The 25529-nt window shown below is 39.5% G+C and overlaps 1 protein-coding gene across 5 annotated transcripts in view; it reads right to left on the reverse strand.

Moving 5' to 3' along the window:
• The window catches only part of ANK3 (ankyrin 3), a 345846-nt gene that overhangs the window by 15465 nt on the left and 304852 nt on the right, over positions 1-25529 (reverse strand). For 4 of the 5 annotated variants that reach the window (XM_069864356.1, XM_069864355.1, XM_069864354.1 and 1 more), the window contains 9 exons: positions 25232-25354; positions 24750-24776; positions 22977-23058; positions 11472-19178; positions 10758-10832; positions 10073-10204; positions 8899-9042; positions 5938-6025; positions 3573-3951 (listed from right to left, as the gene is read on the reverse strand). In XM_069864356.1, the coding sequence (XP_069720457.1) occupies positions 3573-3951; positions 5938-6025; positions 8899-9042; positions 10073-10204; positions 10758-10832; positions 11472-19178; positions 22977-23058; positions 24750-24776; positions 25232-25354 (8757 nt within the window). Of the gene's footprint in view, positions 1-3572; positions 3952-5937; positions 6611-8898; positions 9043-10072; positions 10205-10757; positions 10833-11471; positions 19179-22976; positions 23059-24749; positions 24777-25231; positions 25355-25529 lie in introns of all 5 variants that reach the window. The other variant, XM_069864352.1, reaches the window with a different exon arrangement.

Genomic DNA, 25529 nt, shown 5'->3' on the forward strand with positions numbered 1-25529 from the left:
TTCACAAGGTATGAGAAGTGAACTCATCCACATAGAAAGAAAACAGTTATATGGAAAGATTCGATGTGCACTTCCACAGAGAAGACTACAAATAAGCATTTTGAAGAATTACTTCATGTAAATGGCTTTCTTTCTCGGTATTTATCTGCTTTTGAATAGCAAAAACGTAGTGGGAAGTACAATCATTTTGCATTTTTTAAGAAGGGAACCAGTAGACCTCAGCTCGTGGTGAGGGGAATAGCCTGACGTGGGTCTCAGCTTGGTGCTGGGAGGTACCACATCTGCACACAGGCTTCTACTCTGTCCTGGTGCCCTCTGGCAGCCCCAACATTTTACCCACCAAAGCACAAGAAGCTGCTCAGCTTTGGGGCTGAGCAGCTCTGTGTGCACATGCCTGGTGGAGGGCTTCATACCTATACGTGTGACAGACACAGGGCTGAGGCCCTTCTCACATGATGTTTGGCTGAGCCAATCTTTTTCTGAATACAGAAGTTTGAAATTTTTCTCTATAATTCATCAATAACAGCCCCAAACTGATTTTAAAGCCATCAATACTGCCAAGTGCAATTCTGTTTCTCTTTCTGAATCTGGTCCAAGACATCCCAAACAAGATGCATTTCTCAGGAATGATGTGTAAAATAAGAGCAGGCATAGGCGGATGGAGGAGAAAAAAGAGTACATCACAAAAAACATTTAGGGCAGGATGACTGTATTCATCTGCATGTAAAGTCTCCTGGTGTCCTCTGACGCTAACCAAATATACATACAAAACAACTACAACCCAACCCTATCCTGCAGAGGTAACAAGAAGCAGGAGAAGATTCCCAGAGGGCATCAAAGTTTTGGAGGAAGACTTGCTGTCAATAAACAGCTTCGAGTGGTTTATTTGTGAAGGAATTCTGACACTGGGAGTCACCTCGACCATGCGGTGGACATCAGCCTCTCTGGGATAACAGAGCAATTGTGCTGTACTCCTCTCATTTACAAATGTCAGTGGAATCTGGTGCTTGGGCATTCATAGAGAATTATATGGCCTACAGTGTCATTGTATTGCTTTTGTAAACTTTAGGGCATTTACATGGACTTGGGATGAGGTCAATAATTTGTTTCATCCACATCTCCAGGCAGCCCAATTGTCTGAGCTTATCTCTCGTTGCAAACTGTGTGCCTAAATATTGACGCAGTCTTCATCCTGCAGGTGGGTGACTATTGCTTCCTAGCTCTTTCCCAATGGCTCACAGAAAAGATCTCTTACTTTGGGAAGTAGTTTTATTTTGTTTCCCCTGTCTTTCCACAGAAACAAGACTTGTTTCTTCCATTCTTTTCCCTTTATGGGGCATTTCTGAAGAACCCCTTACGCAAAGACTGCAGTTGAAATTCTCTTTCTGTTTCCACGACAGCACATAAGCATCCCACCATGAAATGGACAATGTTAGTAACTAAACTATTGACTTCAAATTAGATTAGAAGATATTATTGAAAAAATATTGACAAGATATTAGGAGCAGTTCTTGTTGTCATTCTAACAAACACTAGTTTCATAGAATCATAGAATAACCAGGTTGGAAGAGACCCACCAGATCATCGAGTCCAACCATTCCTATCAAACACTAAACCATGTCCCTCAGCACCTCGTCCACCCGTGCCTTAAACACCTCCAGGGAAGGTGACTCAACCACCTGGGCAGCCCGTTCCAGTGCCCAGTGACCCTTTCTGTGAAAATTTTTTTCCTAATGTCCAGCCTAAACCTCCCCTGGCGGAGCTTGAGGCCATTCCCTCTTGTCCTGTCCCCTGTCACTTGGGAGAAGAGCCCAGCTCCCTCCTCTCTACAATCGCCTTTCAGGTACTTACAGAGAGCAATGAGCTTTGTTATCCATTGAAGAATTATGAGACCCATGTTTTGAAATCACATTACTTTCTGATACCAGTTTATTCAAAGGTCCCATCTATAAAAAGGCTTGTTATTTAGAAAATAAACTTACCATCCTATACTGATAAAGCAAAAGTAGTGAAAAAGCGCATGTAAGAAAAGCATGCACCTATTCTTCCCAATCCAGATGAGATATCCAAAAACAAAGATGACACAAAAGTGGATAAAAATCTCCTCTTCTCATTGTTGGAATCAGAGGAGGAGTGCAGCACTGTTGCAAACCCCAGCATCTATTTAAACTGTGCATAATAACATTAGCCTGAGGTTTTCCCCAAAGCCTATAGACACTAAAGGAACTCTGCCATCAGCCTCTAACTGCCTTTGCAGAGGGCTCGCTCTTAGATTTTTCAAGTCTTCCAGTAATTAGTGAACATTAGGAAAGATCTTCACTGCTTCAACTGTGTCACGAACTAATAACAAGATAATAACAATCACATGCTGTATAACTGCTGAGACTGATTATGTTAGCATCTAATAAAAGGACTCTTGGTTGCATAATCGAAAGAATAGTTTAAAATGAACTAATTTAAACCTGAATGATTTATTGCAGCCCACCACAGCCAACATTTTTATTGTGCTACAATAAAAAAAAGCTCTATCATATAGAAGCAATTCTGCTGAAATGCCTCACTTCCAGAAGCTATGATCTCCTCCTGTATTACACCCAGGAAAAGACAATCTCAGCAGAGAGAGGAACATAGAACAAACTCTGCAATTCCCTTTTTCAGCCTGGTTCCCTGCCAGCCCTGTTGTCTATTCTGTGGCAACTCTCCCACTGCTGAGGTGTGAGGTGCATGCAGCTATAGGGCTATAAGCCATTCTTTGAACCAACTTTACTTTTAAGCTTCTGGGAAATAAATATAAGTCGCTGAGGAAGCTCTTAAAATAGTCATCATCATCAAAACCAACTTATAACTGAGGTTATGCAGTTAAGGACATACAAGTCACGTAAGGTAGAAACGAAAGAGAACCCCTCAGCAGTATTTTAAGAAGAATGGAGCACCACCTGGGTAAGAGCTTTACACATCTGGAAATCTTTTGATTCCTTTTGGCTGCCTGCACTTTGGAATAGGGATAAATGAGGCCATGGAGCAAACCCATAAAGACTACATTAAATATTACCCAAAATTTATTTTCCTGCAGAAGAGCAAAGCAAAAAAACCCAAAATGTAAGGGGTGTTGGGGACAACGAGCAGGATACAGTCCAAGAAAGCCCTGTACCTCTTTGTTTAGCTCAATATCACAAAAAGACAGGGCACAGGTGGCATCACCTTACTAGAAACAGATGGAGGGCAGCTGAGCTGTTTGGCACTGCTTGGCACAGGTATATCAGGGCAGGAAAGGGGCCTGTTTCCAAGTGATGTGGGATGGATGCTCTAACCTCTGCCAGGGCTTAGGACCAGTCAGGCAGAGGAGTCTGCAGCCCTGCTTGGCTCCCCAGACTCTGCCTCGTTCTATTCACACCACAGGCTATAAATTTTCATTTTTCTTAATTTAGCAATAAATAGAACAAGCATAAAGAAGAATTAAAAAAACCAAACCACAAACAACCCTGTCACAAACAACATTACAAGTCTTACAAAAAATTACGTCAAGCAATAGGCTCTCTTCACAGAGTTAATAATTACAGGACATACTGTACCTTCTGTTCAGACATTACTGCTCCCTCCTCCTCTTGGATGCCTGTTCTTGGCTTGCCATCCTCAGAAGTACTCCAGTTCATCTTCTTCACACTGACAGGCACAGATGTTTTGCTGCCTTCTGTTGTTGGCTTGCTAGTCTCTTCCAAAGATTTCTGATATGCTGTTGATGATAACGTTTGCTCATCAGTACCAGCTGAAATCTGGGGCTTTGTTTTCAGGGCTTCTTTGTCACTCTGTTTTCCCACATCATTTAAAGAATCCTGGATGTAGGATTTAGTTTTTGTCTCTGTTGTGGATTCGGAGAGGCTTCCATTTGTTTCTGGCTTCCCTGCTTCTCCTTTGACATATGAGGTAAGAGAATCCCTACATTGGTCCGAGCTAAAGGAAAATGAAAAACAAAGAATAGACAGCTATTCAGTGCTTACGTCACACGTAGAAGGGCAAAGCACTGAACCTCTAACTGAGCCTTCCTTCTGAGCACACACGTTTCAGGCAGAGTAAACTAAAATTTTAAATTCAGCTTGCAAACGTGGACCTATTTAATGGTCGTGTCTTCTGCATCACGGTATCTTTTCAGAAGCAATGAGAACACTGGAAACAAGGCCAAATATTTTATGTTAATCCCCTTCCACTTGGGGGAAGGAAAACATGAAACAAAAACCCACAAACCCTACCATTTCCCTTGTATAATCACAAAATAAATCCCCAAGGCGCTAATTCTTTAACTTGCTCTCTAACCAAGGAGGTGATGAAAATATCTGTTACTGTGCAATTACCAGTAATGACCAAATAATTAATGTTCTTTTTCCCCTCAAACTACAACATCTGTACTCCAGATAAGCCTTTCCTTTTAAAAAATATTGGCAACTGAAAATAAATCCTTAGACAGTGTAGAATTTCAATAATACACAAAGCGAGAGGCAAGTAAGGTTACTACAAGATAGAAAGCTGACCAGAATTTTGCCTCAGATTACCTACAGACATTTTAAAGTGCACTTCTGATGCACGGTTTTCTTCTCTTCTGCATTTTTGCCTGCTTTCAGACTACCACACCTGTACACACGAAAATACTACAGCTGTTTGCTGGCAAAACTCTTATAAAAGATAGCAAACTGAATTAATCTAGTAAGAATGGGATGTTATCTTCTAAAGGGAGCCCTTTTACTTCTGTAATTGATCTATTTTACTAATTTAACACGATATAAAATGCAGAATAATAATGATTGCTAAACAGGATAGAAATCACATCGGTAGCAGATCAAGTGCTTTACAGTCCTGAAAGACAATCAGTTTGTCGCAATCAATGGCCAGATTCCCACTGGATTCAATAAGAGTGTATCTAATGCTACCTGGAATCTTAAAACATCCTGAGTCAAAGCTGCAAAGGATGTAAGCTGCTGACAGACAAATGATCACTCTGCAGATAATCATTCTCTGCTGATTTACAGCTCATGCAGACCTGGCTCCTTCAATTAGTAATCATGAGAGCTGTGTTCAAAACAAAGGCAGGCAGGAGCTCTTCAGCAAGTGGGTACCAGTAAGCCACATATTGTGAATGTTGAAGGCTTAAGTAGGTCCGAGGAGAGGCTGGAAAAACTCATGTAAGAGAAATGCATTGAGGATAAATACGTAGAGAGCCATCCCAGCAGGTCATTATGCTGAAAGCAAGTGAAGCCTGGGAAAAACTGGAGGAAAACAGTGTATACGCCCACTTTCCTCCTTCCCTGAGCATCCTCTGCAGTCACTGCTGGAAGACAACATAAGGGACTAGATCGACTTGGCATTACCATTCTTACCTTTCTATGCCTTGTAACTCATTTCTTTACAAGTTCAGTAAATCAGCATGACATGACATGCTTGAAGTAAGTGTTGTAAAAACAGTGACAATTTAAAAATTAGCTTATGTAGAAACTAATGACTATCTGAGGGAAGGCAATGAGATCCAATGAAGAGGATGACTGCTAAAAAGGCACTGGAGAAACAGGAGTAATGCAGTGTCCTGGTTTCAGATAATGTACATTGTATATTCCTAAATTCCTCCATGCATCACTTAGATTAATTAAAAATGGAAATATACAAAATAAAGAACACGAGAAGTAGTATTACCCACTAAACGTAATACAAACTAATACTGAAATCCTATATTAAGAATGAAACCTGATCAACATACATTTTTAAAGACAAATACATCTGAGGTCAAATCAAGTCAACTATTACTTTTTTCTTTTTAAATGCGCATATATATACGCATATATACATAATCTCATGGAATAGTAGGAGAGCAGTCTCAGCACTGCTCCTGGAGGTAAAAGCAGTGTGAGGAGGCTTGCTTACGCACACGCACTCTTATACAAAGATGCTCACCTATCATCGAAGCGATCTAGCAGGCTACCACCTATTCTGCGTCCCGATGACAGTGGCTCGGTGACACTTGATGAGTCAGGCTGCCAACCTGTAATTGAAGACATTTCGCGTTCTGCTTGTTGAACATCTTTAAGAATTGACCATACTCTTTCTTCCGTCATCTCCTCAGACTCAGCTCCTTCTTCCAGACGAATGTCCTCAAACAGAGATTTAAACTTTTCTTCTGTCATCTCCTCATCAGTACCAGACTTTTCTCTCTCAGGCTGTTCAGTCCTTACTCCTGTTTTACTAGTCTCTTCACTCTGCCTTTGTTTAGCATCTTTTGATATCCCGCCATAACTACCAAGATACCGTGGAAAGTCCTTAAGGTCCACTTCCTCCAACTGGCTCTCGCCTATGGAAATATCTTTAGGTGTTCCTTCTCTAGGCACTGAGAAATCAAGTTTGTTGTCGTCCAGTGAAGTGTCTTCTTCAGTCACCACTGGCGGTGCTGCTGCTGTACCATCTACATGTCCCTGCGAGGTCACTAACACATCACTCAGTCTACTGGGAGTTCTAAGGGGTGACTCTAGGCTAGAGGTGTCGCTAAAGAAATCATCCTGATGGAAAGGGGTGGGTGGCACGAAGCGCAACCCAGTGGGAGTTTCCAGTTCCACTTGAATGTTGGGATAACCTAAGGAAGACAGCACATTTGGGCTGACTGGGATGAAGCATGGAGCAACAAATAAGCAAACGTCAAATGATTCATGAGTTACATAAAGCATGGAACGTATAAGGAGGTGCAAGTGTATAAGAACAATGCAATTTTGACAGATTCCTTTACTTTGTTCTAAATAGACGGAACAAAAGAAAAAGTACTGCCAGTGAATAGTAGAGCAAAGCCAGTACTTTTGACTATTTTGTAAATAGTCTGTAAAGATTTCAGCAACTGTTTTTGCAGCCATTTTCAAGCTATAGCAGGTTGTCTTATGAGCATGCAGTAAATCAAATGTGGACAAGGGTGGTTGTCCCTTTATAGCCAATACAATCTCTTCCAGCCATATGGTGTAAATCTTTCTTTCCCAGTCATTTTTTTTTTCTCACATTTGGAAGTTTAGTAAACAGATTTTAAAGATAAAAGTAGATCATATCATAGGACAGCCACTTTTTGTCAGGAGGTATTATTTCTAAAACAGGTCCACATTTTTAATATACTTTTATATAAAAATACACAGTGCTACTAATATATATCTCCAATTTAACCACAGAGCCACAAGAATGGAAAAGATCAAGAATGAGGAATAGAAATGGATCCTAGAGAGGATACTAAAGAATAGTAAATCTAAATGCACAGATGATAAAAAAACTAAAAGAGGAAGTTAACAAAGAGAGAAGAGAACACAAACACAACAAGGGAGAGCTATATGAATATTTCAGGTACAGTAAATTTATACAGGTGAGAGGACTGTGGTGAGTAAGGAGATCTTGGTGATCTTGTAGAGTGAGGCGATCTTGGTGACATGGGTACAATCAGATACACTGATCAAATAAAGAGAGAAAAGAAAAGAAAAAATGATGAAAACATGGGTAAACCGTACAAAAGGATTAAACTGAATAGGAACACAAAAATGATGACAAAATCTGAAGATCGCTTTCCAGCAAATAATAGGTTGGATAAACTACAAAAGGAAAAAAACCACATGCTGTGGGGTTAACTTGACATTGTGCTGCCTGCAAAGGGAGGTGCATTAACAGGGTTTGTTTTATTTCTTTCCTGAATCAGCTGAGAGAAAGGCAAAGGTGGTCTGGTCTTGGTGAGGAAAGGAAACTTGAGGAAGTTCAGAGAAGAGGAGAGACAGAAAGCAACTGCAGAAAAGCGTATTTTTTTTCATAAAAACACTGATGCTACTATTAAAAGGCGCAAGCAACATTTCAAGAGCAACTTTCTTAAAATGTCAACAGAAAATTATTTCTGTAATGCAATGATTCAATGACCAGCAATGCTGCTCAATAATGGAGGAAACACTGAGCTTATATGCTATAAAGAAAAAAAAAATCTAGTAAAGTACAGAGAAAGCCCAATACAAACTTGAACAAATTACAAAGAGCAAAGGAAATGTTACTTACAAAAGATAAATCTTATTTAAGGAGCTATTTAAAATACATGTGACAAAAACCAAAGTAAGGAAAGTAGCAACCCAGTACCTGTTAACTAACATTTAAAAGAAGAAAAAACAACATTTAGCGTCTTCAAGATAATGATAAATAATAAGTATTTACATGGCAATTCTGTTTTACAAGCAGAACTTCATGTATCTTTTTAATCTGGCTCAAAATTAACCTGCACAATTCTGTTCACAGTTAGTATGGATTCCATGTGAAAATTATTACACAATTTTACTCATTACTGGACTGAAAAAGATACTGATAAAACAATTTCTTATTTTCCTAGTGCCATTTTAGAAACGGTCCAAGTGAAAATCATAAGGTGTTCACTTGTCTCAGAGGCTGCACATTATTTTACTCTATGCAACTACTGAGCTTTTTGTTTTCCCTTGTTATTCCTTCATTTATTTCTTCAAAGAACTCTTACTGTTACTTACCTAGACAGGAAGCCAAATAATATACATTTATTTCCAGGTAGCTTAGAAAGCATGCAGTACCAAGCATATTAAAACTATACAAGAGCAAGCCTCAAAGCACAACTATTGCAGGAGAAAAACATTCAGGTCTTGTCAACACTGATGTTGTTGGGAACAAGCTTACTCAGGCACAGATTTGTGGGATCCTCAGCTTATTTGAGATATTAATGTCCAACCTACATATCATACCACGAGCGTGCTCTAGGAAAGGAGAAAGCCTTCACATTGAAAACAATTGTTCCCATGTAACTTACTGTCTTTTTTTAAAGTCTAGCTTATACAACATTACTGTGCTATCAGACATGTCACCGAACTAAATATGACCATGGAATTAAATTACCATCAATGGGATCATGAAAAACGTTATTTTCATCTGCAAAACTTCTGGTGCCTGAAATATTTCCATAATCAAATATTGGTCCTTCCAACAGGGTCACGATATCTATTCGATTAATTTTTGTCAATACAGAAGTTAAGGCATCAGCTGAAAAACAAATAAGACATGTCAGAAAAAAGTTCAGCATTGCAGAACTGCATAATTGTCTTTCTCAGCCACATCCACAGTGCATTAATTAAAAATTGCTGGCATGTTTCTGTCCCAGTGCCTTCAGTTCAAGCAACCCCCATCGTCTGCCTAAGTAGTTATTCTGCTGCCTACTTATTCAAGGTATACATTTATTAAGAGTCCTCCCTCCCCCCCAGGTATCATTATATTACAACACAAAAGGCACAAAGAATAAGGTCAAAGAGTTCTTAAAGAACATATTTAGTTACTACTGAAACAAAATACTGGAGCGTAAAGGGAGTATAACATTTTACCATTCTGTTTTGAGGAATAAAAGAATAGGTAGCCATGTAGGTAATAATGCATGTAAGGCTAATCAGGCAGTACATCACGAAATGTCACTTACAGTAATCTTGTTGCAAGAACATACTAATACTGGAAAGTACTTTTACAGTGAAAGACATCAAAGTATACTCTAATACCATGGAGGAATGTGTGGATTAGAGAATGGTAATGAGCACCATTGATCTAACACAAAAATGAAACCCTGTTTTTCAATTTCAGCAATTCAAGTGAAACGCACAGATAAACACAACAGAATCAGCACAGCATCAGTGTTTCCATCACTCCTCACAGAAGGAGATTTAGTCTTTTCTTACAACTGGCAATACTGCAAGACTGCCTAACTTTTCCAGGCAGCCTATTTCCATGTTTCATGTTCCTTGCTATTGGAAAGTTTTCCCTAATATTTTTGTTACTGGAATTTAAGTCCATTACTTGTCCTATCAGTTAAGGATGTAAAGAACAGATTATTTCCTTCTGCATATATTTTGAAAAAAAATGACACATTTCTGAATTCTAGTAAAAATATAACAAACTTTTCTTTTTCCCCCATCAGAGGTTTGCACAAAACATTCATAACATTTTCTTCAACTTAAGCTGTTTAGAGCAGGCAACAGATGAAATGGGCTGCAACTTATAAGCAATGGAAGCAACTACTTGAACTTACTTGTAGCATTTTTCCCATCTCTGGTAACCCATTTTTTTAATAACATGAAGCTTTGGGCAATGAGGGAATTTGGGTTTTCTACTCGGATTTGATTTATTTCATCCACAGAAAAATTCAGTTCTCTTGCCAATTCTATAAAGACCAAAAAAAAGAAGAAAAAAGCAAGCAAGCTTGAACATGGCATTATATACTCATACTTTAATTTCTGAAGATAGAAATAATTTTGAATTTCAATCATATCTCTGTGATATCATATTTACACCCAGTAAGACACTTAAACACAGCGAAGAAAAGCTCTGTAGAGAATACCTCATCACCAGTGATTTATAAAAGAGGTTTTTTCTGGTGACTATTACTCCTTTGTGAGCTCGCTCCAGAGACAGAGGCAGCCCTGAGCCCAAGTAGACAGGTCCACTCAACTCCTTGGGTGAACACTCTTGAGAGAGCTGGTTTAGCTGTTTTCCTTATGAGATTCTATTTGATTTACTGTGAGGCCACGGAACAATTCTTCACAGCTATTTCCTACTAGGTGTCTTTTCCCAGCAACGTGTTGCATGTTCTGGGAGGCTGGAATCACTGTGAAACCAGGAGAGCCTGATGTGGCCTTATTGTGGCCTTTTGGCGAATGACTACCTTAAAATGCAATAGCAAAGACTAATTTCAATCTTAAAGCAGAAAAGCTTACCTGTCCAGCTAAGTCCTAGATGATCAGCTACAATTGCCATCCTTATATCTGTCCGTTCACATGGACTCTGTGGACCTGTGATTTACAATTTCCCAATTAAAAAGGTTTTGCACAGAAAACCACAATACCGGATAATATTTTATTATAAAGAATAGCTTTAATATGACTAAGTTGCCAGTGCTCATATTGTTTACTAGAATGGTTGTGTGTCCTAATAACCTACAAAGCAAATTATTTTCACAGCTTTTATATTTTCACCTGTGTAAAGCCGAATGTCAAACTACATGATGTGGTGTAATGGAATCAAACATGCTGACAAGCTAGCTGGAAGACTGTACACAAGTTGTTCAACTACTGGTGGAAAACACCAAGACCACATTAACATCTATTTTTCTCTACTTTGACAGAATAAATTTGCTGTCACAAAAGAAATCTTTCAATTTCTAAGTTACATCAATTTTTGAGTTACATGAATGTTTTTGGCATGCTTCACTAGCTTTCTACAGCACAGGATTTGTTTAGAGGAAGAAAGAAGAGTATAAGACAGCACATACAGATGGCAATGACAGAATGAAAACTACAGTTAAGTCACTCCACAGGCAATCACAACAGTTCATGCACTAGGATCAACAAGTTGAAAGTTTTACAAACTAGGCTTGATCTCCACGAGGTGAGCCATGAGAGCTCCAGAAACCTGACTGCCTTCATTCTCACCAGTCCTCTTACTCCTCCTCCTCTCACTGTCGGCCTTTTCAATCTTTGATTTTATAGATGCTGCCTCTGTTCTCATGTCTCTAGCAGACTTCGATGTAATGGAAGGCTGGTAAACTTGAGTAGCTTCTGACAAGGATGTGTTCCTTGATGTACTGTCTTCTTCATCATCAGAGACCTCTGACTGCATCTTTTTCTCTTCATCAGACAGACGATCCACAAGCTTTAATGTCTCACCACTAATTCCCTTAAAATATTCAATAGAATGTTTACATACCTCCCTAAGCTGATTTTTCTTTACTTTGACTGTTGTCATGGTGACGGAGGTAGATCTTACCTTTACTGGTAATTTAGAAGGAAGCTGTTTCTGTTTTGGCTTTTCTTTCTCTACCTGCTCTTGTTTTGGCAGGGCTGGAGTTCTTCTAGCTATGTTACTCCTATGTGTACTTTTTACAGGAATCCTAGACCTTGCTTCTAGACAGGGAGAAGAATTATTTTGTTTTGCTTTGTCAGGCTTACTAGCCCCTCTCACTTTACTCCCTGTATTGCCTTGGAGATTATTGTGTGAAAAGGCTTCTTTTACTGAGCTGGCCTTTACAGGAAGCTTTGATTTTCCTCTAGCCCCTATCAACTCTGTTGACTTTTGCTGCTCGCCGTGTGGGTTTGGCTTATCTCTTACTTTGTGTCCTTGTGTTGTCCCTGTACCTTTTCCTGAAGTGCTTTTCGCTTGATTAGCTTTCTGGAGGGAACATTTTGGTTCCAAATGTTCTTTTAGCTCTACATTACAGGTAATATCATCTGTAGGGACAGCAGATGAATCCAAATTGTTGTTGTTATTAAAATTATCTTTTGGAAAATCAGTGTTTTCTGCTTGCCTACTGCTTGTCTGGCTAGAAGCTGAACTTGCAATCACTGCTACAGTTTCATTGTCTAATCCCTGACCACTTGGCATCACAGCTTCTATCTTATCTGTCACTTCGCCAGGGCCATCTTTCTTCAGAGTCATGGTGGAAGCAGAAATTCCCATTTTAATTGGTGTGCGCAATTTGGGATCAACTTTAGAAGCGTTAACCGCTGCCGATGATTTTTCCAGTGAGTTACTACCAAGTGTTTGTTCCATGCAATCTCCACTGGCCTGGATGATGGGCTTATGTTCAACTGCTGTTGTTTCTACTGGTCTCTCTAGGTTTGTTTCTACAGTGCTGTCCCCTGCCTGTGGCTGTGTGATGGCAGTGACTGTACTTTTATCCCCTTCCCCCTTGTCCCCTGACTTCCCTTCAGAAGTATGCTCACCAATCTGAAAAAATTGGAGTCTTTCTTCAACAAAATCCCTCTTGCTCATGTCAATTGCACCACTGCGAGTCATCTCAAACATCTTCCCTTCATGAAATGGGAAGGGGTTGGGCTCGCTAGTTGGCGTACTTTCATCTGTTGGAGTTCTGGCTGGAGTTGTATCAGGTGTTGTGGCTTGGGATCTGTCTTCCACTGCCAGACCAAATGGTTTAGCCTCATCATCCCTTGATTTAGTCTCAAATACTTCATCGTCACCTCGGTTACTAGACCACGGATCAAAATCTAGACTCTTGGTGGCCACCGTTTTGAAAGGTGTTGCAAATTCTTCGTCTACTTTGTAACTGAAATATGAATCAGGAAATACAGTCCTGTCAGGGTGTCTGCCTTCCAAAGTGAAAAACTGTGCCCCTGACTTCTGTTCGCTCTTATCACCGGCTTTTTCAGAAGCTGGACCCTTCAAAGGTGCCCTGTCTTCTTCAGGGCCTACCTTGCCTTCCTCCTCAATGACTTCAAGTTTACTCTGGCTAAAGGAGCGATCAGTCTGCTTTACAATGCCTTCTGTAGTCCATACATCCTTTTTGGTTTCAACTGCTGGACCTGCAAGTTTAGAATCACTCTCAGTTAAACCATCATCTTCATCTTGCAAATCATAACCGTCAAGAGAGTCAATCTCTGTCGCATCAGTATCATGGGAGAATTCTGCAGTGGTTGCTATGGAACACTCTGTGACAGACTGGTCATTGTTATTCCCATTTTGCACTACATCATTCTGGGGTGAATCAAGCCCAATGTCAATCTCATTAGGTTTCCCAGAAGTGGTATGTCCTAACTCTTTCTGTTTCTCAATCTTTTCAGGGGTTCTGTGTTTCAAGGTTTCCTTCTGGTCATCTTCCAGTTCTTTCAGTTTGAATGTATACTTTTTAAGTGGAACAGGTTGATAAAGAGATTCATCATCACTGGAGTCGCTGACATCTGCTCCCGGGGGCACAGGAGATGGCGGCTGTACTCTGATGACAGGTTCAGCCAGTTGGCATTTTTCGTGTTCATCTTGCAAGTTCACTTCTGTCATCTCCATTTCACTCTCAGTGGAATAATGAGGCTTCTTTTCTGACTCGCCTTGATCTGCATCCAGTGGTGGAGGAGGAGGGAACTCAATGTAGGCAACTCTGTTACCTTTGGGTCTTTTGTTAGAGTCCTTATTTATATGATTAATTAATGCTCTGTCAATCTGTGGTTCCTCAATTTCTGCCTGTTTTACAGATGTTGACTTAGCCTCTGCTTCCTCCTCTGATTCCTCAGATACCTCAGGTATAGGACTGGGCTTGCCTGGGATATAAGCTATTAGTGAGTCGGGTGTTTTAGATGTAAACTCGTAACTCACTTCCTCTGAACTCGGTGTTTCTGGTGTTAAAGGGCTTTTCCCAGAGCTATCTATAAAGGACACTTGTTCTAGTGTGTCATCTTCTGGACTGCCTTGTGGAGAAGGAAGTTGTTTTTGCTGTCTAGCTGTGTAAAATGTCCCCCTCGTCTCTTGTACTGTTTTGCTCTCCTGACTGACAATTTTTTTAATACTTCCTTGTTGCACCTCTTTCTCATATTGCTTTCCTACTTGAACAAAACTGACATAAACAGGTAAGGTCTTAATTTCTTTTACTCCCTCAGCACTTACTAGTGGTGCAACTTTATCCAGATAATCACTGGCACCAGGGTCAACTAACTCACTCGAAGGAAATTCCTTTCCTGGACTACATTCTAAAGAGTCTGGTGATTTGCTAGGGGATAGCTCTGTTTCCTCAACAGGAGGACTTAAACCTATGGAGCTCTGCTGCTTGGTAACTTTTCTTATTTCTGAATGCTTTATTTTTTCATCTTCCACATAATCAATCTGCCTCTCAACTTTCTCCTTAATCACAGCTGATTGGGATACTTTAGATGAAAGTTCATAGATGCCATCAAGCGTGGTTCTCTTCTCCTCAACAATTCTGACTGGAATATGGGACACGGAAATTTCTTCTTTCTTTTTGGATATTTTATCAGCCACTTCACCATTATGCTCCCCCTCCCTGACAACAAATTCTCTGTATAAAACTCTTTTCGAGGGAGATTTTACAGTCAGTTCCTTCACTTCTTCTGAATGAATTCCATTTGCTGCCAGTTTGTGCTCTGTCACAGTGATAAATTCACTTTTTTTGTCAGTTTTGGCTTCAGCATGATCAACGTGGTTTTCTTTTACTGTATCTGGAACCAGCACATGTGAAAGTTTCTCTTTTTGTGTTTTGTGATTGGAAGTTCCAGGACTTTCCCATGTCCTGTAGATTTTTTTGTCCCAGTGTCCCTTCGTTGTTGAGTCTGAGCCATACGCCAGGTCTTTTGCCTGAGGTTCTGCAAAGTATTCTGGCACGCCTTTACTCATCTCAGCTCTTTGTTTTCGTGTGTCTGAGGAACGAAAGTCTTCGATCGTTTTCCCTTTACCTGGAACAAAATCTTCCTGTATTTTCACCTCTTTCTGTAAAGCGGTAGTCCCATCAATGACCTCCACTTGCTTTGCGTGTTTCTCTCTGGAATAAAACTGATACACTGGTAACTTACTTTCTTGGACTTTCTTCACTGGAATTTTGGACTGACCATCCAGCTTTTTGTCTTCTTGAGTTACGTCCTTACTCCTTGGACTTATACTCTGTTCAAATTTAAGCCTAATGGAACTGAGCTTTGATTGCTTCAGCTGAAATCCAGTCTGTGAAGCTTCAGGTGCTCCAGTCTGCTGAGCACTTCCTTTGTGTTCCATAGTTTGTTTAGAGTCCTCTGCAGGTTGCACAAATATCCTTTTTTCAGGACTGCTGGGCAAACTGGATGCTTTTCTTTCATCCACCTTGGGAAAACATTTCCCATCATGCGTGTACTGCTTTGCTTTACTCCATTCATCACCGGATGATGGCAATTCAGAGAGCAGGACTTTCTCAGGGCTGCTGCTGGCAGAACTCTGGCTAGAATGTATTTCTTTGCCATTTTTTTTATGCTGCTTTTTCTCCGGAGACTGTAGCTCATCATTCAACTTCTCTGTTTTATCCCGAAAGAACTGTGACACTTCAGTCAGTTTTTCTTCTGCCTCTTTAACAGTCCTGTCCACCCTGTCTTCATATATCAACTTTTCTCTACCTCTGTCTAATCTGTCCTCAGTAAAGCGCATCCACATGGCATGTTTTGGACTACTAACATCTCCAGTGTAGTGTAACACTGTCACTTTATCATAATGATCATCTTTAGACATTTTACCTACACCATTTTCAGACACATCTTTATAGATTTTGGAGAGAATCTCTTTTCTGGGGGCAGTAGCTACTTTTTCTCTGCATCGTTTATCAGACCCCTGTAACTCTGCACTAAGGGGTAGAGCATGGTCAGTAACTGACTCCTCAGTATCAGAATGAGACACATCTAGCTTTTCTGAAAGAAGCATTTTCTCAGCAAACCTGTAAGACTCCCCTCTTAGTTCTGACAACTCATCATCATGGTATTCTATTGAGTGCTGACTCAAAAGCTTCAGTGTTTTGTAAGAGTCATCAGACATGAGTTGAGCAGAACTAGGGCGACTGTCTTCTTCCTGGGACACAGGAGTGTTTACTCTAGAGGATTCCAGATAAGAAGGAAGTGACTCTTCAGCCGTGAGCTCTTCTTCTTCTTGCTGACCTTGTTCATCTGAACAAGGAAAAGCATCATGTTTTTCCAACTCTTTTAAGTTAATATCTCCCCGAGGTAAGTCTTTCTGATATACATACATTTCTTTCTCTGGATGCTTTTTTGTTTCTCTAATAATGACTTCAGTAGGTTCAGCCTGATTACCTTTTTCAATATGGACCTCTATTATTCGCTCCAGTTTGGGTTTCATTTTGCTGTCCTTCTCTGCATGTTGTGGTGAAGTTTCAGCAGACTTGCTAACATCGGATGTTACTGATGATTTATGTTCAAACAGACCTGCCAGTTCTTTGGAAGGGTCACGTCCAGACTGAAAGGCTTTCATTATGTCATGTACAGACATCGTTTCCTCAATTCTTTCAGATGTGCTTTCAGTGCACGGAGGTTTATGATAAACCATCCTAGTCGTTGTAGTGATATGAGTTTCTTCTTTTACTCGGACACCTTTACTAAGGACACACTTGTGGTCATCTTCTTCGCTGCTGCTGGCTTTCATTTGAAAAGCTTTAACCTTCTCTTTAATAGATCCAGCAGGTTTTTGCTCCAGCTCCATAAATGTAGGAGCAGGTTTTGAGGCGGGTAGCTCCTCTGCTTTCTGCTCTGGAACTTCTTCAGATGATGGTTCATAGCTACGGATAACGTGAACTACTTCAGTTCTCGTTTCTGTAATGACAGGAGGTATGGGTACATCATGGAAAAGTGGTTTTGGCCCCGTGCTTTCAGCACTTTGTGGGGCAGAAGGTGTCTTTTCACTCCTTGTTTCAAAGCCACTGTCAGATAAAGGACTTTTATCTTGATCGTGTTGAGAAAAGTCATCTGGAGACTCTAAAATAGTATCTGTTCCAAAAAAGGAATCTGCAATTTTACATAATTCCTTTTCTGATGTTGAAGGCCTCATGGAGGCTGGAGGCATTTTAAGTTTATGTTCCTGCAAAGCAATAGCTGGTTTTAAAATGCGTTTTTGTCTCTCTTCACCTTCTTTTTTCCCCTCTTCAAACTTGTACTTTATGTTTGTTAATGAACTGCTACCGATATCATTTGCTAAGTAATCAATAACTTTTGACAAGTTATAATCCTTTTCCGACATGGTTTTAGTTTTAATTTGGACCTTCTCTGGAACAGATATAGGAGGGCTTGTCAAAGCTTGCTGTCTCGCTTCATCAATCTCCTCTGTACTGAACTCTACCCAGTCATCCTCAGACAGGTGTCCTTGATCAGTTTTGGATACTTTAGCCGACCCTTTACTTTCTAAACACACATCTTTTTTCAGAATCTCACTAACTTTGACTAAGTCCTCTTTTACTTTCTCAACAATTTTAAAGGGCTCTTCATCATCAATTCTACCCTCTTTTGGTATCTCGGGTTGGAACGCTTTGTCCTCTGTGACATCTGTCTGCAATATTGCAGTCATTCTTATTAGATCCTCTTTCATTTCAGCAACATCTTTCAGTATCTCCTGACTGGAGGATAAAGAAGATGGTGAGGACAATTTGAGAGCAGAGGGTGCTAAAAACAAGGATGATTTTATTGGAGATGAAGTTCGATTAAAGGGAGGTTGTGTGCGTGCCTCTGTAGTCAATGTTTTAATAGGCGACAGTAACGCAGCAGCTGATTTTGTAAGTGAAGATGATTCTGGGAGCTTCTTTAATGCTGGTTCAGACAAAACATTGACTACAGAATATACCGGCACTGTTATTGTTGATGAAGTTACTGATGAGGTAGTTGCAGATATTGACCCAAGGGCTGTGTACAAAGCACCCGCAGGAGGAGTTCTTATTGACTGGAAAGCTGATGGTGCTGAAGACACAAATGACCTGAGTGGAGAAAATGACATTGTTGTAGCTGTTGAAAACACTCTCTCAGCCGTGTCAGCAACTGCATTAGCAGCACAACTTGCAGAATGTGCAGCTGCAGCAATCTTGTCTTGAAAAACAGCCGCGGCTTTGGATCCGTTTATTAAGTTGGCAGAAGATGGGTATTTCAGAGGTGACACAGATCCATTAAGCAACGGTACCTCTGTGTGCCCAGCTACATGTTTTGCTGGCGACGAGAGAGACGAGGCCATCATGACTTTAGAGGATGAAACAGCATCAACTGCCGACTTAGCAGGTGACACTACTGACTTTAGAGGGGACGATAAGAGTGAAGATGCTGATGTGATAACTGATTTAAGTGGCAAAGTTGAAGAGTACATATTAATGTTGGATTTGGGGGATGCTGGAGGCGTCATGGTTATGGACGATCTCTCCAAGAGAGACCCTGCTGTAGTCACTGGAGATGTCCGAGAGGGGAATGTGGTAGTAGATGCCAGCCCTTTTAGACTAGCAGCTTCTGTGACTGCAGGAGCTCTGACGAAAGAGCCTGAAGTAACCTGCATACTGTATGGAGGTTGTGATACCACAGTTTTTATTGGTGAAGAGATTGTCCGAAATGATCTAATTGGAGATGCTACATCGCTAACAGATTTAACTGAAGATGTGGTAGAAGCTCCTAATGTGGATTTGATTGGAGAAGCAGAAGAAACAGACCATATTGATTTTAATGGGGAAGCTGTAGGAGTGTTAGAGGAAGAGCTTGATAAGGAAGTGAAGCCTGATTTAGTTTGCCCAGGCACTGTAATTGGAGCTGTTGTCCATGACTGATAGGGCCGTGCCGAAAAGAATGGCTTGTATGAGTAAGTAGCTGGTAGGGATCTTGTTGCTCCTGCACTCCGTTCAACTGTTTCTTAAATTGTTAAATTAAAATCAAACATAAAATCAACAAAAATGATTGAAAAACAGAGAGACCAGAGAAGAAAATTGGTCAGTAAACGTTGTAATATTACAAAAAGCAAGTACAATTGTTTGCATGGGTTAGGATGAAGGAAGCAAAAGAAGATTTAAAAAGGAAAGAAAAAAATAGGAATGAGCCATATATTGATGTCTGGTCCAAACCAAAAGGCAACGTGATATGAAAGACAGAAAGCACGGAGCAACCAAAGCTGCAAACAATGAAGAACAGAAAACACGAAGAAGGAATCCATAAGGTAAAAATAAAACCACATCAAAATTTCTTCTCTTACTTCCTATTGACTTTCTGACGTGCTACTTCTGAAATGTTTGTATCGGTTCTATTTTGCCTGTTTAGGTATGTCTCTGCTTTGCACAACTATTAGAATTATAATTTTAATTATTTCTGTTGTTCTGTTCAGATACTGAAGCTATGCAAAGTATAAACTTGTGTAAAATGACATTATATAGCTAAATTTTTTTTTCTTAAACCACTCAGAACTGTTTCATGCAGAACCCAAAATTCCTTTAAGTGACAGGCAATTGATGTGCAAACTGTGAAGCAACTGGAATAAATTCAAATCTATAACTCCCATGCACAATTCGGATATGCTTCACACTCACAAAGCCAATAAGAGCAAGAGCTTTTCTGAGTCAATATTTAAAAAAAAAAATATAAAGAAAAATAAAGAAAAGGAAATTTGCATCTGTTTCTCATGCGATATTCCTTTTGTTTGGTAAAAACTAAAGTAAAACTTTACGTGAAATGATTTTAAGAAGCATATGTCATACATGAAATATGGAAAGTATGATATATGATAAAAGTGAGCAAGCAAAGCAACTGAATCAATTTTTATTCATGCACAATATACCATGTCAAAACGAGCACACAGATTAATACAGTTGTATGCTGTATTACGCACAAATATATAAACCTTACAAAATCAATTCACAAGAGGTCATTAAAAGAAGAGTACACTTTTTCTACAAGATGTAGTGTCTTGGTACCTTTTGAGGAGATTTCTTGTATCAGCTCAAAGACAGACCTGTTCAACTTTACATTTCTCCAAAGGTAATGTTAGAAAAGCAGTCAAAGCACAATATAATATGCAGAAACTTCCTGGTAAGGACAAGCCTGCTAACTGTTATCATCCCCCAGAACGCTCAGGTTATTCATAGGCATTTCGAACAAAATCATCATCAAACACATTTTGCATCACAGGAGGTACTCGTGCCATAAGACAGTATTTCTGGGAATCCCATTACAGCATATATATCCTGATACAGCAATAACATTCAAAGACTTGACATTGAAAGTAACTTAGAGGGCTGGTTTTTTTTTAATCTTTAAAGTTGGAGTTAGAAATGGAGCTAAAATTTCCAAACAACTTATTTCAACACACTTTCCTCTGAAGTTACACTAATAATTTGTCAAACCTGCTTGATCCGTCTTATAGACAGATAGTAACTTACAGGGGAAAAAGCTTAACAAGGCGAGTACTAAACTGTTAAACTGAAAGCGAACACACTCTTATAGAATAGTGAATATTTAGTATACCACAGGTCCATATCCTGCAAGGAGAAATACGCTGGTCCTAGAGAAGCCAATTGAAGCCTAGAGGCAACATGGATGGCTGGTGATATTGCAATATGAGAACATTAAGGTTGAAGAGAGCTTGAATATTAGGCCTGACTGGCACAGCCTCTGTCAAGAAACATCCATTTTTCCCTGCAATTTTATTTTTAAGTGCAATCATACTTCTTTTTTCCCCACAAAGAAGAAAACAGTGTACTTCATTGAATAAGCTAGACTTTATTATGAAGATTAATTAGCAGCAGCTGTTAACATTCACCAAAAGTTCATACAGTCCCATACCCATGAAACAAACCCAAATATCATTCTGAAAAGAACTAACAGCAAAACAACTTGTTCAGTAGTTTGTGTTTGGAAATGTCTTTAGAGGGACCCCACTGAGCTGTGATGAGCCAGTTTATCACAACTGGCCAGTGAGGCAGCCAAACAGGCTCCTCTCTTAACCGCTCTTTCGTCTGTTAAATCACAGATTCAAGACATGTTTAGGATGCCTTTTCTGTGCTCCTTATTCCAGTTTAGAAGAAGAACGGGTACAAAGAAAACTGAGTAATTTACCAGTGTGTGCAGCTATGATATACCTCAAATGGCAAGGAACTGGCAATTTTACTATTTTGAAATAGCTAAGAAATCCTCACGACCAGGCAAGACTTTGGAGTGGGATAATATTCTGAAGAGTGGTTTTTCATAACAGCCCTTTTTTGGCTGCTGGACACCCTGGCCTTAGCAGTTTCCACCACTCTACATCCAAGATTTTATCCTAAAACAGATGTTAGTTACTGCCTTCTGCCTACCAAACTACACTTCTTTGCCTGCAGCTAATAATTGAAAGCACTGAGTGAACCCATACAAGTGCTCAGGCTGATGGCCAAACCACTATCTACAATGTTTCCTGGCAAACACATTAACTTTTCATACCCTTTTCGGTTAGCTCACAACCTTAAGTTGTAACCATCACTAAAAGGGACAGAAGAATTAAAGAATGGTCAGGAACTTTACTTTGTTGGCAAATTTTTATTTTTTTTTTTTTGAATATAACTCAAGTGGGTTTGGGTTTTTTCCCCTCCAACTTTTTGCAAATTAGACTTAATGGACCTTTGGTGAATACTTTTTTTCTCCAGTGAGGCCAGAAAAGCTAATTGTAAGCAACATACACAGTCATCAAACTCCTTTCAAGCAACTTTCTTTACCTCTCTCTCAGTTCCCATTAAGCCTCTGACGATACCTTAACAGTCCATCAAGAAGTCTCAGCAGATCTGATAGCTTCTTCAGATGTTATATGCTTGAAGTCTTCTTCCAGGCCTGAGAAGTGTAACATATTCTGGAGCACATCTGATCCAAAGAAGCCACAGATCTTATAGGATAATTAAACAGCAGCCATCCAGTGGGAACTCCCAAGACCCGATGAAGTTTGTCTATGGATTTTATGGAATTACATCAAAGGGTCTGGTGCAGGGCAGCAACTGAGAAGTCACAAGGGACAAAAAAGGCAAGAAAAAGCCTGGGGATGGGGAAAAATAGCAGTCAACCTCAGACAAAAGAGGTGAGGGAAGAAAAGCTAAGCCAAATACATCATTATATTTAACAAGGAAGGAAAGGAACGCTACAGGTCTGGTCAGGGGCAACACAAGTTTAAGAGGAAGCAATGTGAGGTGCCAGGGAATAAAAAGCATCTGCAGGGAATGGAGGGAAAAGGGAAGAGGAGGAGAAAGAAGAGGGAAAATATAAAATATGAGAGAGTCCATTTTGGCTAAGCATCTAAACATTTAAGTGCTTATCTGAATTGTATTCTCCAGCCTTGCTGAACTTCTGCATGTTATGCCCTTCTACAGCAGCTCTCTCTAATCTTTCAAAGAGGAGATGATCAGACTGTTTTTGAAAGCAATTTGCATTCCTCCTTCTCTGGAGCCACACGGCATTTTAAAAAATTATTCTGTTTTTACTTAACTAATACATGTCATTTGCCAGTCAGGATTCTTCAAGCTCTCACAACACAAGAGTTCACAGACCATCCAAGAATTTTTGTTTAGATAGGTGTTTTTTTTCCTTTTTTTTCTTCTATTTTTTCCAAAATGACACCAAATACAACGTTTATAGAAAAAATGTCTCTTCTTATGAAAAATCATGTATATATGGTTTAGTACTTTGGTAAGATCAACTCACTCATTCCAGGCTCAGTCAGATAGCTGTAGCGCTTACGTAAAGCAAGGGAGACAAAGTTCTGGCGCCGGTCAGCTTTCTCAGTCTGCAACAAAACATAAAACTGTTCAGCGCCTTTAGTATCGCTATCCCCCATTTGAACAGAACAATCGTCAAACCTCAGGATGATAACACCACGTTTTGTGGTACACGTCCCCATAAGGGAGAACAGTTGTTTCTGTTCAGCTTCAGGAAGGCTTGCTGAAGCCAAATTTGGGCAAGGAGGCAGAGGATGGACAGAGCCATTCTCCATTCCTGTCTGCAACGTGATGAAAGACACTGTGGAGTAAGGAGCGTGGCTACTGGAGGAGGCAGAAACCTGCTGGGAATGATTATCCTTCTACAGCAAGCGGGGAAGGGACTGCAAGCCTAAGAGATGACCCCATAGGTTCATTCCATTCTCTGCTTATGAGGGGGAAGAGTTTTTATAACAAATGTTGCTCATGATCCTGCCTAATACACCTCAATAGCATATTATCTCCTTATCACTTGATACATTTCACACTACTAGGAAGGGTGTGATATTATCCATTCCCTGTAAAGTACACCAGATTTGGCTACAAGCAGGAAATCAACACAAAAGACTACAGATACAGACACAAAACATTCATAAGAGTACAACTTGGACCAATCAAATATTTCTCCCCAAATTAATTTGTCCTGAAAGCACATACACAACAATGTACACTGGCTTTAAAGTGAATACATTAAGGACAAAAAAGGCATGGGAGGAGACTTTTTTAATAGGCACAAAATGCAAAGATGCAGATTAGAAAGCAGACTGCTACCGTTAACTGATAAATTGCATCATAAGTTGCTGAATTCAGTGGCATAGCTGCTAGTGTGATGTCCTAAATAATAAAATCCTTCAGAGATCAGCACATTTGATTATGTGGCTAAAAATATGGTTTGTTTAGAAAGAAAACTATTGTTATAGTCATACAATAGCTCACTGGGAACAAATCCTGTGATGTGGTTGCTGTTATTATTTTTTAACATGTAAGGAGTGTTTTCGTTTTTTTTTTTTTAATTATTGTTTTAATCAGCAGGAGGCTACTGCTATTTATTTGCCACCAGGAAGAGAAGAAAACTTTGCTAGTAGGTAAAAGGCATACATCTATGTAGTTTCTTTGATAAGGTAATCTTATTACTGCTACCTCTAATAAGTCAAACTCACTCAATTTCCTGACAATCAAATGTTGCAGTTTCCAGCAAACAGTGGACTTCTGAGCTGCAAAAATCTAAGGTTTATTTGGAAACAAATTTGTACACAATACGTAGGAATTGCTCTTGGCTGTTTTGCTTTTTCAGAAGAATCCAGTTTATTTTCAGGAGTAAAATATTACAGGGCATTATTATGGCCTCAGCAATACTTCTTTTCCAAAATACAAGTTACCAAAGCAGGGGAATTGTTACCCCAAGAGGTAAAAACAACATCCACTGAACTCTTCCTGATTTTGCCAAAAATGGTCTGAATTTTATAATTATATTCTTTTTCAGAAGAAAATTAGTTGAATTTTAGACTGCTATTATTCAATGCTTGATTTAATTTCATAATATAAAATCAATTTTTTTCCACATTTTTGCAACAGATTATCTGATGATGAAGATCTGGTTACTCTGCAGGTATAATTTCAATGCCATGGTTAAAAATATTTGTTTGGGTTTTTTTCTGTAACATATTACTTTTCTTCACTAAATCTGAAGGAAAGAAAAACAGAAGACTGTTTATATTACCTCATCATCTTGATCTGACTCTGTTTCCTTTTGGTCCCAAGATGCATTGCAGAGACAAGGAATAGTATAATGGACAGCAGGGAAAAGAGTATCAGGATATGAAAAGGACCAAATTGGGAGCACAAAATGCAAGCTGATTTATAAGGCAAAGCAAATCCAAAATGTGAACATGAAAAAAAACCTTACATCCAACTCAAATTAACATGTGACATTACTGAAAGCATAAACCTATGACTTGCAGGCTGAAGCATGAGCTGTAAACAGAACCATAAAAATTATAGGAACTTGACACCACACTAACAAGAGACTTTAAAAGCATCTACATACAGGAAACTAATAAAACATAAATTTAAAAAGCCTTTATGATATTCCAAAGCATTCTCATTACTGGCATTTCACAGGGTTTCATCATCACTAGCAGGAAAAAATAAAGACAAAAACGAAAGTAGCAAAAATGAAACCAAACCAGCCCTAACAAGTACCTTTTTGTGTGCTGGCAGAGTGATATTCAAGTTGCAAACAGCAGTTTGTGGCAGTCCTTTTGTAGTCTTTGGTTCTTTCAAAAATGATAATCGACCACAAGGTTCCTGGCTGGTGTCTCTTACCTAGAAAAGAAATTTTAGTACAGCATAGTCATATGTAGAAATTCAGAAACACAGAGGAGGTTTCTGGAGAGCTCCTCAGACTTTCTTTCCCCAAAAAGCTTCCTAATAGGTAAAAATCAATGTTACCGAGCTGGAGCTCAGACTGAGGTGCTGAAGGAGAGAAGGTGTTACCGTG

Source organism: Phaenicophaeus curvirostris, chromosome 9, assembly GCF_032191515.1.
Source record: "Phaenicophaeus curvirostris isolate KB17595 chromosome 9, BPBGC_Pcur_1.0, whole genome shotgun sequence".
Classification (NCBI taxonomy): Eukaryota; Metazoa; Chordata; class Aves; order Cuculiformes; family Cuculidae; genus Phaenicophaeus; species Phaenicophaeus curvirostris.